Source organism: Myotis lucifugus, unplaced genomic scaffold, assembly GCF_000147115.1.
Source record: "Myotis lucifugus unplaced genomic scaffold, Myoluc2.0 scaffold_331, whole genome shotgun sequence".
Taxonomy (NCBI): Eukaryota; Metazoa; Chordata; class Mammalia; order Chiroptera; family Vespertilionidae; genus Myotis; species Myotis lucifugus.
In genome coordinates this window covers 708,636-726,464 of record NW_005871379.1, presented here as the reverse complement: position 1 = coordinate 726,464, position 17,829 = coordinate 708,636, and the positions used below count along the sequence as shown (strand labels likewise).

At 55.3% G+C, this 17,829-nt stretch overlaps 1 protein-coding gene across 1 annotated transcript in view; it reads left to right on the top strand.

Annotated features, from left to right (window-relative positions):
* The first annotated feature begins 251 nt into the window (after positions 1–251).
* Positions 252–17,829, top strand: part of MAL (mal, T cell differentiation protein) — a 23,113-nt gene continuing 5,535 nt past the window's right edge. Inside the window, exon 1 of the mRNA XM_006100855.3 lies at positions 252–442. Within this exon, the coding sequence (XP_006100917.1) occupies positions 350–442 (93 nt within the window). The 5' untranslated portion in view covers positions 252–349. The remainder of the gene's footprint in view (positions 443–17,829) is intronic.

Sequence of the window (17,829 nt, the reverse complement as noted above, 5' to 3'; positions counted from 1 at the left end):
TGCACAACCTAAGTGGCTTATTCTTGTTCCGGTGGCACCGGAGTTGGGTCCAAGAGGCAGGCTCCCGCCCTTGCTCCCCGCGCCCCTGGCGCGCCCTCGGAGTGGGTCAGGGCGACGCCAGCAGCTCCCCTCCCCGTTCCCGCGCCGGTCCCCTGGGGCGCGCCCTGCGGGAAGGCGGGCGGGGCGGGCGGGGCGGGCAGCGGCCTGGGCTCCTCCCTCCTCTGCCTAGCGCCCCTGTTCTTAATCCGCGCGCGCGAGGGCCCGGGTCATTGGCCTCCACCGAGCCACCCAGCGGTCATCGCGGAGCAGAGCCGCGCGTCCCATCCCGAAGCCGACGCAGCCCGCCGGCATGGCCCCCGCAGCGGCGTCGGGGGGCAGCTCCCTGCCCAGCGGCCTCGCGGTCTTCACCACCTTCCCCGACCTGCTCTTCATCCTCGAGTTTGTAAGTGGCTCGCGCACCCGCGCTGGGGAGTGATTCGCAAGCGGCGCAGTCCCGGCCGCACAAGGGTGTGGGGCTAAGGTGCGGAGGGTCTCCCGTCCCCTAACCCCTCTACCCTTTCAGTCCTTTGGCCCCTTCTAGACCAACGACAATAGGAACACAGGCTTAAGAGGGGAAACCAAGTGGTCAACCTGGGTCAGAGGTTGGAAGCGAGCCAGGTCCCTTCGCTGCGCGCCGGTTCCAAAGCTGCGCTCGCTTCGCAGGGGCCACGCAGAAGAAGCCCTATTGGAAAGCGATGTCCACTTAGAGGTGCCCAGCTTTTTCCAGGGTTAGGATTTGTTTGTTAAAGTCTGCAAAAGAGGCCTGAGCTCACCAGCCCAGGTTTGGAGATGAGGCTGGTGTCGTAGAAGGAGCAAAACAGGCTGTGGTTTGCTCCACTGGTGCGCGTGTGTGTTGGCTGGGAGGTGTGCAGGCAGAGCGATCCCGCGGCTGGGCTGACCTTGAGCTGCCAAGGCCTCTGCACCTGCGCTCGGTCTCTCCTTGCCCTGGAGCGCGCAGCTGCGGTGGCGGCGGAAGGGAAGGTACTCCCCAGGTGCCACCGGCTCTTACCTGGAAGGGGGCGAGCTGTGTTTATTTTGTGGATTTGGACGTGAAAGTCATGGAGACTCCTTTCCTGTACCCCCACCTCAGAGGTGGCTGCCTGGAGAGCTGGTAGGAAAAGAAAATGGCCAAACCTGACTGTTTCAAAATGGGACCCCAGTTTCTTACTGCCTGATGGAGGCAGAAGGGTGATCCCCAAAGGAAGCAGGTTCTGCCATCCATGGAGGGTTTGGGGGGCTGCAGGGGGACTAAGGGGCCCCAGGTTGTCTCTTGGCACTGGATCACTGAGCTCATGAGAGTTGAATTGATCCCAAACCTGGGTATATCCAGAGGGACTTCAAATCCTGGGCTAGCCAGAATCAAGGCAATGAAGAAGCCCTGGACCAACCCCCGCCAGATGTAGATAGGGAGCCTCCCTGTGCCCGGCAGAGTGGGGAGGGGCTGTGCCACTGGTACATTCATTCCCCAAAGGGCTCATTCCCCTGCACTTGCCTGAGGCTGGGTGACTGATGAAAACGCGCCTGCAGTGCCCCTAAGGAATGGCACTTCCTGTAGAGGCTACTGGACTGTTCTTAGGAAGGTAGGGTTTTCTGACCGAAAGAGAAGATGGCTGATGGCGGGTGTGATGGGGCAGAGGCATTTTTAAACAAGGAAAGCTCTCCCTAGTGTCTCTTCAATTGCCCCCAATGGGTGGCTCACTCTGTGTAGCTGTCTGGGGAGCATTATAGCAAGAACCATGAGTGAGTGTTATTGGGCTCCATGAGGAGGGTTCTGGAGGGCCCCCCTCTTGCCTTCACAAGAGCTGGCTCAGGTGGCAGCAGGCGGTGGCAGGTTAGGGTCTGGCTTCCCCGTGCCCTCTGCTTGCTCTTGGTGCAGCAGCTTAGGGGAAGGAACGTCCCTGCCCAGTGCCCTCACGGTCTTCACCACTTTCCCTGAGGTAGGAACAGCCGCAGAGCCATCTTCAAAGGAGGGTCAGGAGGACCCCCACCGCCACCCCACCAAGTGAAGGGAGAGAACAGGGGTGTGGGAAATATAACCAGAGCCAGGGATTAGTGGAAACTTACTCCTCCAGGTGGTGACCTGCGATGGTGGGGGCTTCTAGAAGAAATAATTCTTCCTGCCAGAACACTTCGTTCTCACCTGTCTTATCAGTTGTTTTTTCTCTTCTACCTCAGCCCTGTTCCCTCCACTCTTTTCCTGAGAGGCCCTGGATGCCAGGTTGTCTTCTCTCTCTTCCTCTTTAGGTTGGGGGTGGGCTCAGAGGGGGCGGGAGAGCAGAAAGAAGGCAGACACAGCCCTGCAAGTTCGAGTTCACCTCTGCAGGATTGTAAATGCAAAGCTAGCCCTGGCTGGTTTGACTCAGTGGATAGAGCGTCGGCCTGTGAACTGAGGGGTCCCGGGTTCGATTCTGGTCAAGGGCATGTACCTTGGTTACGAGCGCATCCCCGGTGGGGGGTGTGCAGGAGGCAGCTGATCGATGTTTCTCTCTCATCAATGTTTCTGACTCTCTATCCCTCTCCCTTCCTCTCTGTAAAAAATCAATAAAATATATTTTTTAAAAAAAGTAAATGCAAAGCTGCCTATGTCTCCAAGTGTAGGGAAAGTAGGATTAAAGGGCCTAGGCAGTGCTGCCACGCTGGGAGGTGTTTCTAAATTACGAACTCTTACAACTCAACAACAAAAAGATAAGCAACCCGATTAAAAAACTGGCAAAGGACTTGAGCAGACATTTCTCCAAAGAAGATATGCATAGGGCACATGGCCGATAAGCACATAATGTTGTCATCCAGGGAAACAACATCAAAACCACAGTGAGGTGCCACTGCACACAAAACTAGGATGACATTTTAAAAAACGGAAAGTGAGAAGTGCTGGCCAGGTTGTGGAGAAAATGGAACTCTCGTGCATTAATGGTGGGAATGGAAAATGGTTCATCTGCTATGAGAAACTGGTGGGTCCTCAAAAAAACAAAAACAAAACCCCAAGCCCCATATGACCCAGCAATTCCATGCCCAGGTTTATAACCAAAAGAATGGAAAGCAGGGACCTGACTAGATCCACGGGCAGGCGTGTTCATCACTCACCACCCGCAATAACCAACAGCTAGAAACAGCCAAGGCCCATCAATGAACAGATTGTGATTAGCCATACAAGGGGAGACTTTTCTCAGCCATAGAAAGGAATCCAGCACTAATACATACTGCAAGGTTGAAACACTGCTGGAAACACTGTGCTGAGTAGAGGTCACCTATTGTTGGTTCTGTTTATATAAAATATCCAGAAAGGTAAATCCATAGAAATACAACACAAACTGGTGGTTGCCAGGGGCTGAGAGGAGAGGGAAGGGGGTTGCAGCAACTGCTTACCGGGTATGGGTTCCTCTTGGGGTGATGGACATGTTTGGGAATTCAATAGAGATGGTGGCTGCACAATATTGCGAATATATTAAATGTCATTGAATTGGTCAGTTTTAAGTGGTGAATTTTATGTTGCTTGAATGTCACTTTGGTTTTTTTAATTTCAAATATTACAGGAAAGTTTATATATAAAACTTTCATAGGCACCCGGGTAATTATCATTGAACTTGGTCAAATCTGAATTACCCTGCTCCTGCATCCTCAGGACCACCTCAGGCTACATGTGCTGAGCTGTACTTGCCCTGCTTTACCTGTTTTCACAGGATGAAAACAGCCCCTACATATCTTTCTGTGGCGCTTTCCATGCAGCACGGAGGGTTCTACATGTGCACACGGGTGTGTTGTGATGTACACACCCGAGAAGCAGACTTACTGGGAGGCTGCAGAAGCTTAATGAAGCTCAGGACCCCCACTTGCTCAGCCCCTTCCAAAACCCTGCCCCATTTTGTATTCTTTTACAAAGAAGGTCCCCAAGTCCTATAAGCTTCAGGCTAAACCTGGACCTTCCTGACTCTCACTAGCAGCCCATGAAAGTCACCATTGTTTCTCATCCTTGCCACACTTGGTAGCGTCAGACAGTGTAGTTTTTTGCTCATACGATGGGTATGAAATGCTTATTTCTTTATATCAGCGAGTTGTTGATTATTCACTCTTCATGTTCCCATGCTTGACCTCCCAGTAGCCTGGGAGGTGCAGATGTCAAACTTTGGCCTCCAGGGGTAACCAGGGTGGAGCTCATTCCCCTCCCAAGGTAGGAAAACTGCCCAGGGGAGCTAGGAAAGGAGGCAACTCAGGGTGTGGCCTGGCAGCTTTCCCCTGGTGCAGCACCCCTACCCCAGAGCTTATGACCTCTGACCCCTGCAGGGCCCTCACAGGAAGTGAGCACCCCCAGAGCCACACAGGCCATGCTGTTGTTGCAGGCAGTGGAGCACAAGTGTACCCCCTATAGACCCAGATGAAATGTTAATTGTCTCTCCATTCCCAACAACTCACCTCAGGGCTCTGCTTCTGTCCTGTCTTCTCTTCCCTGCCCCCTCCCCACCGCCCACCACACCACTACCACCATGGGGGACTTTTCCTATTATATCCACAGTCTCAGTTTCTTCTCCTTCTATAAGTCATGGGCTTATGACACTCAAGCCACCATTCACAGAACAGGAGGCTCACATGGGATACTTTTGGTCTCAGCTCTAGCCAGAGGCCTAAGGGGAAGCCTCTCACAAGGTGCCCTGAGAGACACCCCACCACACACCCATATACACACTTCCAAACTGTGGAAAGAAAGTGCCTGAAAATGGGTTATGGAATTACTAATTCCTAGCCTCCTCCCAGCCTATATGAGGTGGAGCCACGGGAAGCATGAGAGAGCATTTCTTTGATGAGAGTGTGCTAGGGTGCCACCCACCTCTCTGGCAGCATTCCCCTCCTTGGAGGTGGTGAGAGGCAGTGCTTTGTAGGTGAGCACTTGGGGTGGGGATTCGGGGTGGGGGGAGGGTATCTGGGATCGGTTTACAGTGAACTGGACACACTAGTTACTAATATGAGACCATTTCTGTTACTCAAAGTGACTGGGAACCTCTTATTTGATTGTGACCAGGCAAGTCCCAGGACCTGCCCTAGATTTCTACCTGCCAGGAGTGGGCACTGGGGTTCTGGGGGGCACAGTGATACAGCTGTTTTCTGAAGGGTGGTCCACATTCTGGCTGCACTGAGCAGGCAGCATCTGAACTCCTAGCAGAGGAGGGCTACAAAGTCACAGAAACCCAGTTTTGTGGGCCTGAAAGGAAACTGAGGCTCAGAGAGAGGAGGCAGTTACCCCATAACTTGGTCTCCAGGGTGGCACTTCCTGCAGTGAATCACATCCAGGTTTCTGCATTTCCTCGGATGCCCATGGTGCACTTTTGCCTACAGCACAAGGGAGCATGACTAGGTGGCCCTGCCCCACCCCACCCCGGGCAGCCCTGGGCAGTGCCTGGCTCTCTTCTCTCACCCTGAGAATGAAGGGACAGCTCAGAGCCATTGGAGAGCTCACAAGCCCCTGGGCCTGCTTGTCAAAAACACACTGGAGGTTTTGAGACACTAGGTCCAGGGCAAGTCCAAGAATCTGCATCTGAGCCCTGGCTGGTGTGCTCAATGGTTAGAGCGTCGGCCCAAGTACCGAAGAACTGCTGGTTGGATTCCTGGTCAGGGCACATGCCTGGGTTTCGGGCTCAATCCTGGAGGGGTGGGTACAGGAAGCAGCCGATCTAGGTTATGCTCTCACAGCCATATTTTTTCTCACTCCCTCTCCCTTCCTCTCACTCTAGAAATCAATAAAAACATTTTTTTAAAAGAATCTGCATTTGATAAGGGCTGCACAGGCCCCATGGTCCCCTGTAGGCCAGCTCACCCCTCAACGTTTTTAGGCAGGGACAGAGTAGTGGGGACACAGGGAGATTCCGGGATGCCACTCCGCCATCCCCTCTCTCCCACTGCCTGGCCATGGCGCACACAGCAGGCCAGCTTCTCAGCCTGAAGTTTCTCTTCAGCAATGGGTAGCAGAGTTGAAAGAAATTAATGCCGAATTTTTACATGCACAGCAGCAGTTGAGCAAGAATTTAATCAACAGAGAGTAAGACTTACAGAGGGCTGAAGAGGGCTGACAGGAAATGGGAAAGCTGGTGGCACTCTGCAAGTCACGGTGGAGGTTGGCATGAATGAGAAACGGTTTTGATCTTCCAGGAAGTGTAGTCTACTGGGGTAGGTAATACATTTTGTGCAGTACCATCTTTGTTTGAATATATGTTAAGTACCATGAGAAATAAGTTCTACCTAATTCTTCTCTGTGTTCATGTGAGTGTGTTAAACTTTGTGTGATGGTCTGTTCTTGTCACGATGACCTGTGATGCCTTTGATGTGTGTGTATGAAGTCACGGCAGCATCTCCTCCGATGACCGACTCAAACTCACTGGGATGCTGGCTAGTGACACCCCCTCCCCTTCACCTCTCACACCAGTCATTCTGTCGCTTGGGCACCCTCTCACAGCCTTTCTTTCTGTCTTTGCTCATTCAATAAATTCAGTTAATCTGGGGGGAGAGAACGAATAGAAGGGACAGTATCCAGTGAGAGGCTGGGGCAGGCAGCCAGGCGCCCTAGGTTCTCCTGGGTTCAGAGCAGGCACCTTCGCTGCTCCCAGGGAAGTTTCCTTGCTGCCCAGCCAGGGACCTCTCCTGCGGTCACAGGAGTGTGGGGACTGGCCCTGCAGGCCAGTGACTGGGCACGGCTGTGTCCACGGACTCCTGGCCTTGTCCCTATCTAGTGCTGCGGCCCCCTCTCCTAGCTGCTTAGAAGGGGTAAGGGCACTGCCCAGGGTTTCTCCTTTCCTCCTCTCTGAAGGGAGGGAGGAATTCCAGGCAGAGGTCTCTAAGGGATTTGTCCTCCAGTTGAGAAGTGACTTTTCCAGTTTTTCAAGAACCAGAGGCCTGCTTTGATCCGGAGTCAGTGACTCTGAGCTGTTCTCTGGAAACGGGGCTGAGCTTGGGGATGGGATGGTCGTGCACATGTCATCACAACCAAGCTGCACTGGAAAGGGGTGCCCTTCAGCTTGCCTTGCGCAGACGGGATAACGCCTGCAGATGCCTGCGGTGCTCTCAGGGGGGTGGGAGGGTCCCGGATGCCATTGCAGGGGCAGTTCCGGCCGGGGACAAAGGCTGACTATTTGCACCTACACCGTGCCTGCTGCCCAGGAGGGTTGGGGAGTACACGGTGCACTGGCTTAGGAATGGCTTTGCTCTGCTCTGGGCTACAGACGCATTCTGTGAGGGAAGGGCTGGGGTGGGGGGAGAGGGGGCGGGACTGAGCCAAATGGGGCCTGGCTCAGGCCGGAGGGGGCCAGCTTGTCCAGACCTGGATGGGGGCTGGGAGCTGACTCAAATGGACACAGGCAGCCCAGGGTCCCAGTGGGGGATGGGGGCTTCCTCTCAGGAGGGTTTTGGGCCAACGGCCCCCTGGGCAGGCTGATAAGGTACCCCAGCAGGTGTTCTCTTCTGGTGCGGATGGATGTGAGGACAGGGGGTGAGTGGCACCCCTGGTCCCAGAGGCACTGGAGCCGCAGGGACATGTAGGCACTGGTTTTCTCTGCATTGGGGCCTGGCCTTCTGCATTCGGGGGGAAGGAAGGACTTGGTTCCTGGTAGCTCCTGCTGGGCACCAGGGTGATGTCCAGGCATGAATTCTCTGCCACCCTTAGTCCGGGCTCTCTACCACCCCTACTTCACTCATAGCTCATGTTCTGCCCACCTTGGGGCAAAACAGCCCCTGTGTTGAATCACTTTAATGCTCCAAAGCCCTAGAGCCTGAGAAAAATATGTGGGAACTAGAAGAAAGGCCTTGTCGCAGCATCGCAGGTTGATGCATACGGCAGGGGAAGAGGAAGCCAGGGCCAGCTGACCTGAAATTCCACCCCAGAGCCGCTCCTGTTAGAGTGCAGGTGGGCGGGAGGGGAGGCGTGGGGAAGAGGAGGAGGAGTGAGGACCCCAGAAACTCTGGCTCCAACTTTGGAGGCCCTTAGAGTGCCAAGGGTGCGGGCTTGATGGGGGGCACTCCAGAAAAAGAGCAAATGGAGAACAGAAGATAAGTGGCACCCCCACACCTGTTAGTGGGGTGGGGTACAGTTCCTGACAAGGGTCATGGTGATGGGCCCGGGATGAGGACTGCAACCTGTGCCTGCAGAAGGGGCTGATGTCCTGGAGTTCTACCTTCTGCTTGTTTTTGGTCTTAAACACAAACCTTGCTATTCTTTTCCTCTGAAAGAACAGAGGCTACTGAGCAGTGGGGGGGGCGGGGGGGAGCCGCCTCGGCCACCTCTGCAGTCTCCTCGCCTGGACCCAGGGCGGTGGGAGCAGGACGCAGGCTAAAGGGCTGGTCTGCTCTCCCTCTGTGTCACTGTGCTCACGGGGATTTCGGTGGGCCGCCTGTGGGTCCCCTTGGGGACCCGTCACGGGTACGGAGACCAGCTTTCCGAGCAGTGAAGTGGGGATGTAATAGCACCTGCCTCCAGGACGCTGTGAGAAGTCAGCGAGTGTCACACACAAGGCTCTCACAATAACGTGACGCACAGCACTGACTGCGCAGTAGCTGTTAGGGTGGGTTATTATCGAGTCACTAAACACTCACACCTGCTCTAGATCAGCTGGCCAGTCAGGGCAAGTGGGGGCCGAGAGGCCGATCCGGCACCCTGTTTTGCCTTGGATACCCTTCTAGAGCGGGGGGTGCGAGGCAGAGGGTGCCCTTCTAGAGCGGGGGTTGCGAGGCAGAGGGTGCCCTCCTAGAGCGGGGCGGGGGGGTGTGAGGCAGAGGGTGCCCTTCTAGAGCGGGGTGAGTGAGGCAGAGGGTGCCCTTCTAGAGCGGGGTGAGCGAGGCAGAGGGTGCCCTTCTAGAGCAGGGGGTGTGAGGCAGAGGGTGCCCTTCTAGAGCGGGGGGGTGCAAGGCAGAGGGTGCCCTTCTAGAGCGGGGTGAGCGAGGCAGAGGGTGCCCTTCTAGAGCTGGGGGTGTGAGGCAGAGGGTGCCCTTCTAGAGCGGGTGGTGTGTGAGGCAGAGGGTGCCCTTCTAGAGCGGGGTGAGCGAGGCAGAGGGTGCCCTTCTAGAGTGGGGGGTGTGAGGCAGAGGGTGCCCTTCTAGAGCGGGTGGTGTGTGAGGCAGAGGGTGCCCTTCTAGAGCGGGGTGTGTAAGGCAGAGGGTGCCCTTCTAGAGCAGGGTGTGCGAGGCAGAGGGTGCCCTTCTAGAGCGGGGTGAGCGAGGCAGAGGTGAGTGAGATTTGGGAGTGTGGGGGGCTATGGGGGCCACACTTGACTTGTACCAAGAGTCACCTCACACTGCAGACACCACCCTCTGTGGGGCCTTCCGAGGGGCTCCTCAGCCTGGACCTGCCCCTGGCCAGGCAGATGGGGTGGCGAGGGGGAGGCGGGCTTCGGCTGACCTGCCCTGCCTCTGCCTGGGGCGGGGCACTTCCTGAGCCTCCCTCCTGCCAGCCAGGTGCCAGGGCGGTGGGAGAGCTTGTGAGTTCTGAGTGTGATGAAAATGGTTCATCTGCCCGAAGGCAAAGGACCAAGTACCAGTGGCGCAGGATTAGTCCTTTCAAAAACGATTTGTCATCGTTGGTGCCAGTGCCTCGCCGCCTGGAAGCCCTTGGTTCAGGGGTAGTGCAGGCTCTGGCATGAGAGCGTGCCCCACTCCCCCAGCCTCCATCCTGCCCTGCACTGCGTGCTGCTCAGCCGGGCACAGTTGGACTGAGGGGCCTGGCAGGCAGGGAACCACCAGCTTTGGGTCTTAGGATCCTTTTCAGAACCAGCCCCGAACGCCTCCCTGGTCTCCCTGAAGCACTCCTTTGGTGCAGGTGACGTGGTGGGGCTGAGTCCTCCACCCTTCAGGCCCGGCTTCCCAACACCTCTCCCTGGAAGCCGCCCCTGAGTGCACCCCTTCCTAGCACTCAGCACCCGTACTGCATACCCTGCTGTGGTCTGTCTCCTCCCTGGACCCCGAGTTTTCCCATATTCCTCACAGGCTGTGGGCCGTCAGGGTGCACCGGAGGGTCGGGGCTGGCGTCTTGCTCCCACCCGGGTAGTGGTTATGCCTCACAGGGTGAGTCCTTGACCCCAGGCAGACAGAAGAGGAAACTGACCATCGCCACCAAACCCCAGGAGACCCTGGGGACCCGAGAGAGAGGCTTGGGGCGCTGGATGGGCAGTTTGCAGGCACACACCTGTTTTGTTGGTTTTGCTGACGGATTTGGTGACTCCCTTACTGCCTTTTGTTTTTTTGCACTGAAGCCACGCCCTCCTGGTCTAGCGTGTCCGAGGTGGATTCTGTCTTTCACAGGTGGCTTACCCGTATTTTCCACGGAACCTCCTGTTTCTGTTTATCCTGCTGAGTAAAGCCAGTAGGCTATAGGTGTGGCAGGTAAAATTTTCCATCCAGCTAAGGACATACCTGAGGAGAGCCCCCAGCTCTGTGGATCTGAGAGGAGTGCTCCTACACTTGGGACCTGGTGGACCCGTCAGACAGAAGACGTCCCTGCCCCTGGAGGCAGTGGGGTAGCAGGCCTGAGCAGGGGCCTCCTCCTGCCACACTCGCCCTGTTAATATCAACTGTGCATGTGCACTCACCCCCATCTCTTTAAATCCCGTCTCTACCCGCCTCTTCACAAACAGAATCCACCCTTCCTCCCCGCCAGTCCTGGTCTTGCCTTCAGATTAGATAAAGGGACACAATCGAAGACCCCTTGGGAGGGATGATGGCATGATGGGTCCCTCTGAGAGGAAGGAACCTGCTAATGAGGGAGCCGGGAGGGCAGAGCAACTGCTGTAGGTAAACTCAGCACCACCGCAGCGTACATCTCCTCGGAGTAGGTCAGATGCCTGGTAAGTGCCTTGTCAGGTGGCAGCGGGGGAGGGGGTCCCCCACACAATCCTCTGACCTGCCCCAGCCGCCTCCCCATGGGATCAGAGTAGGGGATCCTGTGAGAAGGTCTGGGCTCCATCCCTGTCCTGGGTAGAGGTGTCTAGCTGGTCACCCTCACTGGGGCCCCAATACTTTCACCAAGACCCTGCCCTTGGTGGGCCCAGAGCTGCACCAGGGGGCTGGTGGCAAGGCTGGGAGGGAGGGGGCAGGACAGGAGAGGGGGCTCTGGGCAGTAGTGTGTGTCTGTGGGTGACTGTCCCCCGGGTGCACCTGCCCGCAGTGCTGACCGTCCTCCTGGTCACTCCTGGCGTCTGTTAGATGCACAAGTGAACAGATGGATGAACGAGTGGGTGAGGGAGTGAGCAAGTGAGGGCAGGGTCTCCTTGAACCTCTCTTTGTGCTTTTGAAGGTGTTTTTAAATTCTGGGTCCCTACAATATCCAGGGAATTGGAGCAATTCCTCTGCTCTGAGTTTCTCCACAAGGAGGTGGGGCTCACGCAAGGACCAGAGAAGCCGACAGAGCCCCTCTGTGTCTGATTCCCGCCCTTCAGAACAGGAGGGTCCCCAGCCTCCCTCTGAGTCCCGCCTTTCAAGGGAAGAGCCAGGGGAGCTTGGGGGAGGCCTCAGGGTTTGGGATGCTGGGTCTTCCCCCCGACCGCCCTCTCCGAATTCTCCTGCCTCCTGGTGCTTACGTGCTGTCCTGGCCGAGTCACCCACCCACTGCCCTCCGGAGGGTGAGTTACCGGGGCTGCTAACAGTTCAGTGAGTGCAGACGTTTCCAGCAACACGGGTCGGAGCTGCTGTCCCTGCTGGCCTGGGGAAGCACCGACAGGCATGGTGCTCATGCCATGGGGACGTGCTTCCTGTGCTGTGGCCAATCTTTTCTTCTCCTTCCTGGGGACGTGAGCAAAGGACAACCGAGCTCTGGGTGCACGAGGGCTGTGGCCAGTGTCCTTACCTCTCAAGAGCCCAGGGCACCGCCGTCTGTTCACATGCACCGTCACGACCCCAGGTGCTCAGAGCTGTGGGCCGCACCACCAGGTGTGCATGTGCAAAGCCCAGGGCGGGGAGCTCTCGGGTCCACGTCCTGACATATGTGTTATTGGAAGAGTGCCCGCTGGGGAGACCCTGACAGAGTACAGCAGAGCCCCGGGAAAATATCCAGAGAATCTGAGCAATTCCTCTGCACTGAGCTCAGCTGTCCGAGTCCCCAGGCGGAGACACTGGGCCATTGTGGACAGCGAGCCCCTCCGGCACTGCGCAGGCAAGGGCACCGCCTTGCCAATCTCAAGAATGTGCCGAAGATTCCTTTCTCCCTTTGCAACCGAGTCTCATTGTTTAAAGGCAGCACTTCTCATACTTTGATGTCCTTTGTGTGTGTGTTGCGGAGGCAGACACATTTCTCTCCACTTTTGATTTCTGAGAAATCATAGGTTTTCCTCTTTTTGACGCTTTTGAAGGTGTTTTTAAATTCTGGGTTCCTACGATGTTCGGAGTGGATACTGTGCAGTCCTAGACCTGGGATTTTCACCTGGTTACAATTGTGACTGCAGCATGCGGTGTCCTCATCTGTGCCAGGTGTTCTGCAGGTATAATCCCATTCACTCAAGCCCCAGGGACAGGGATGGCGCTGGGTGGTCTCAGACAATCGTCTCTAAGTCCCTGGCCTGAACTCTCTCTCTGGGACCCAGATCCCCAAGCTGGGTGGCAGGTGGGACCTGGGCTAACACGGTGTGGTTCTCAGCTCTACTCCTCATTCAAGTCACTCGAGACACCTTGGAAAAGCACCAATGCCCAGGGTCTGACTCTACTGGGCAGAAGCAGTTACAGGACAAGCGACAGACATCCAGGCTCCCTTCGAAGGCCTTGGCAGGTGTTTCCCTAACAGCCCATGGAGGATGCTCTGGAAACTCCTGTCAGACAGAAGGAGGGCTCCCGTCTCCAACGCCCAGCCAGCCACCCAGTGACACCAGCCATGCACTGCTCCATTTCACTGCAGTGAATTTTAGGGAACAGAGATATTAAGTAACTTGCCCAGGGGCAACAGACTACCCAGCTAGTAAGTGGCAGAGCTGGAATTCAGATTCTTCTTCTAAAGTCTTCACTAAGCATGTCAAACTCAAAAGCTAACACGGGCCAAATAAACAAGGTTTAAGTTTGTGTGGGCCACAAAAATCAACAGCTTCAATTTTCATAGAAACGTAGTTTATTTCAATAGAGACATGCTGAATACAGAGGACTGAAATAAATGAGTAATCGCTAACATCAAATAATAGAACATTTTTTAAAAAGTAATATTTTTCTTGAACATTAACTTACCAGACACTGAATAACTGCACAAATTAATAAGCGTAACACAAATAAACCTATCTTTCTTGTTCTCCGAAAGCGAAATATTTCCAGTTGCACACGCCAAACAAGTCAGTCCAAGACTAATGACGTGGCAATCGGCTGCTGAAATATTCCCTGCTAGTATTAGTGGAGAGAAATGGTGCGCCTGCACATAAGGCGCATAAGGGAAATGAATGTTAATCAGTCATTAGCGAACATTGTCGTTTGTTATTAATAATTATGTATAACAGGATATTGTAAAAATTAAGTTACGAAATTTTTATTAAAATGTTTCTTACATGCTGTTATATTGGCTGGGCCTCAAAAATATTCGTTGTGGGCCGCATGCAGGCCGCGGGCCGGGAGTTTGACATGCTTGGTCTACACCCTGAACAGCCCTTGCCTGCCTCCTGAGGGTTAATCCAGATAGAAAAGAGAAAGCCTTCTCTGAGTTGACACCAGAGCTTCCCCCAGACTGTCTCCTAAGGACATTTTTTTGACAAAAAGCATTTGATCAGGTCAACCACAGATGTCAGCTCTTTACGTCTTTGGGAATGTTGTCTAATTTTTAAAAATATATTTTTTATTAATTTCAGCGGGGAAGGGAGAAGGAAAGAGAGATAGAAATATCAATGATGAGAGAGAATCATTGATTGGCTGCCTCCTGCACACCCCCTGCTGGGGATCGAGCCTGCAACCCCGGCATGTGCCCTTGACTGGAATCAAACCTAGGACCCTTCAGTCCACAGGCCGACGCTCTATCCACTGAGCAAAACCAGCCAGGGCAGAATTTTGTTTAGTTTTGTACATGATCTTTGTTCTCAGAAAACCTCAGCGAGGCTCAGCATCCAAATCAGCCTGAATTGAAGGAAGGTTTCCAGTCCTGAAACACTAGGGGAGTTAGGGCCCCAATCACCAGCTCAGCCCCCATTCGTAGACGCTGAGGCTGTGTCCCTGTGTCCAGAGGACACCTGAGGATGAGCTCACGTTCAAGGTAAGACGGGGATTGAGGCTTAAGGTGAGGATAGGGGAAGAAAGGAAACTTGGCATCAAGAACCCAGGCAGGAGCTGGAGCAGTGCATGGCTGGTGTCACAGGCTGGCCGGCTGGGCGTTGGAGACGGGAGCCCTCCTTCTGTCTGACAGGAGTTTCCAGAGCATCCTCCAGGGGCTGTTAGGGAAACACCTGCCAAGGCCTTCAACGGGAGCCTGGGTGTCTGTCGCTTGTCCTGTAACTGCTTCTGCCCAGTAGAGTCAGACCCTGGGCATTGGTGCTTTTCCAAGGTGTCTCGAGTGACTGGAATGAGGAGTAGAGCTGAGAACCACACCGTGTTAGCCCAGGTCCCACCTGCCACCCAGCTTGGGGATCTGAGTCCCAGAGAGAGAGTTCAGCTCAGGGACTTAGAGACGATTGTCTGAGACCACCCGGCGCCATCCCTGTCATGGTCGATGGTGACCTGCAGGCAGGGGCGGTGGGTGATGGCCTCTGAGCGTTTGCGTCCTGGAAGCTGGGGCCAGTGAGAGTGTTCTTCGTGAAGGGAAATGCTTGAACCCTCACCTACCCCCTTGCTCTTGACAAATATTTGGCCAGTGGGGTCCTGTGGCTGGGACAGAGGGACTGCTCCCTGCCCAGGGTGCCTTATCTGCTGGGTGTGGGTGCAGCCCTTGCTCTGTTTGCTCTCTGCACACTTGCTGGGCAGAGTGGGGCAGCTCCTGGCTTGCCTTGGTCCCATGATTCACGCAGAATCCCAGCTCTGCCTGTGCGGCCTGGGAGGCCTGCACTTTTTCCAGTCAGTTCTCTCTCGAAACTCACCCTCCCTCGAGCTCCGTGTCCTGCCACTCCTTGCCCCTCACTTCATGCGCAGCTTCCCGGCCTTCTGACACCCTCACTGCTGCCTCAGCATCTGCTGGGCTGGCAGATCCTTTTTCCTCCCCCAAAAAAGCTGCTTCTTGGGCCTTTGTCCTAGTTAACCAACCAAGTGCATCTCTCCCTTCAAGATTTGGTTGGGGCCCTGCCCCAGCCCACCGGGCCTGGTCATCATCCTGCCGTGAAACTGGTGGCCTCTGTGTCCATCTGCACGGAGCTGTGCATGTCTTACCCCCGGTGCTGGATGGTGCTGAGCAGGGTGCTAGAAGCTTCATGCTCACATCTGTAGTTCCAGCCAGCTCACACCAGTGCTGTGGTTGGCAAACTGCGGCTCGGCAAACCGCAGTTCATAAGCCACATGCGGCTCTTTGGCCCCTTGAGTGTGGCTATTCCACAAAATACCGGCTCTTCCACAAAATACTGACTTCTGCACATGAGCCACGAAGTTTCAATTGCACTATACGAGCACGCCCACACGTGGTATTTTGTGGAAGAGCCACACTCAAGAGGCCAAAGAGCCGCATGTGGCTCACGAACCACGGTTTGCCGACCACGGCACTAGTGCAATGAGGGGCGACAGCGGCAACTTGTCATTTACAGACTAGGAAGCTGAGGCCATGAGGTTGGATCACTTGCCACAGCCTCTGCTGTCGGATGTGGTAGCGCCTTTCAGGGCTCACATGCAAATGCTGCTCCACGCAGGTGACACGGGGACCTCACCTGTGGCAGGGAGCAGAGCGGTCACAGCTTCTCACACAGCCCCGCCCTGGGATTCTCACAACAGTGGCGCCTGTGCCCAGGGCCCTGCTCACACATGTCTAGCTGGGAATAGGGTCTCTCCACAGCTCAGCCCCCTGTCCCCAGGGCTGCTCTGCTCCCACCTCAGCAGCCCTCCTAGGTGGCCCCCTGTGGCTCCCTCCTGAAGCAGCTGCCTTGCCTTTCTCCCCTGGGTACCTCCTGGGCAGGGCCGTGAGGGCAGAAGGCAGGCCCACTACCCGTCTCCTGGGAGCAAAAGCTGTGGGGTTTAGTCATGTCGTCTGTGCTGAGAACAGTCCCTTCTTGTGATGTGTAACTTAAACATGTTTCTGGGGCAGGTGGGCCTGGTGGCATTGCCTTAGAAGAGTCCCCAGCTCTTTCCAGTTTGGAGGCCCCCAGAGAGATGAGACACATCCACGTGGTGTCCCTCAAATGGTGGAGGTCAGAAAGGGCCATGAGTGTGTTTCGAGATAGAGGTATTTTGTAAAAGTCTCCCTGAGAGAGAATTTCTCACCTTGAAAGACATTGTGCTAAATGAAAAAAGCCAATCACAAAAGTCCACGTGTTACATGATTGCACTCATGTGGAAGTTGAGAACAGGGGCATCTATAGGGACAGAGTTGGTGAGTTGTGAAGTAGGGATGGGAGGGGTGGAGGCGAGCGATAGCTAAAGGCCACAAGATTTCTTCTGAGGTGATGAAATTGTTCTAAGTGGACTGGGGATGATGCTTGCACAGCCCTGTGAATGTGGGAAAAACCGTCGAATCGTACACGTGACATGGGTGAATTGTGTGGCATGTGAGTTACATCTCATTTAAAAGAATTTCTCTCCACCATCTCAGTATGAAACCTACCATTATAGGTAAACCATGAAACGAAAAGGAAGTCAGCATAATTTTCTGAAGGACCTTTGCAAGGTGGGCTATACCCAGAGGTGGGATGGGTTCTTACCATAGACTCCAGGAAGGAGAGAGAGAGAGAGAGAGAGAGAGAGAGAGAGAGAGAGAGGAAGAGGAAGGGAGGAGGCCTGTTTTTCTACAGAGCTGGAGCATAGTCTTCATGAGGTAAAACCCCACCTGAAGCTGATCAGGAGGTCCGGATTCACCTTGCAGCTTCCCTCTGTCATGGGTGCCAGGAGCTGGACACCAGATACGGTCACATCCAGCGAGAGCATATTCAGGACCCCATGGCGAGCCCTCAGGGCAGCGACTTCACTCGGAATTCACCTTATTTTTCTGGCCCTTGGTTCTAGCCGACAACCCGGGGAAGAGTCCAGGTGAAAGTTAAATGGTCTGTGGGCCAGGGGCTAAGAGCCACCTCCTCAGATTTTGCCATTTCAGGTGCCACCCGTGTGTTAATGTATTTTACAGTTAATTTTTCCCCAAATAACCATATCACTGAGCTAAAATTTAAAAAGTGTTGTGATTCAGCACCCCCCCCACGGGCCCCACACAGGTCCCATCACGAGTGCACCCCCCACGGGCCCCACACAGGTCCCATTATGAGTGCACCCCCTTAATGAGCCCCACACAGGTCCCATTATGAGTGCACCCCCTTAATGAGCCCCACACAGGTCCCATTATGAGTGCACCCCCTTAATGAGCCCCACACAGGCCCCATCACGAGTGCACCCCCCCATGAGCCCCACACAAGTCCCATCACTAGTGCACCCCCCCCATGGGCCCCACACAGGTCCCATCACGAGTGCACCCCCCACGGGCCCCACACAGGCTCCATCACGAGTGCACCCCCCACAGGCCCCACACAGGTCCCATCACGAGTGCACCCCCCCACGGGCCCCACACAGGCTCCATCACGAGTGCACCCCCCCACGGGCCCCACACAGGTCCCATCACGAGTGCACCCCCCCACGGGCCCCACACAGGTTCCATCACGAGTGCACCCCCCCCACGGGCCCCACACAGGTCCCATCACGAGTGCACCCCCCACGGGCCCCACACAGGTCCTATCACGAGTGCACCCC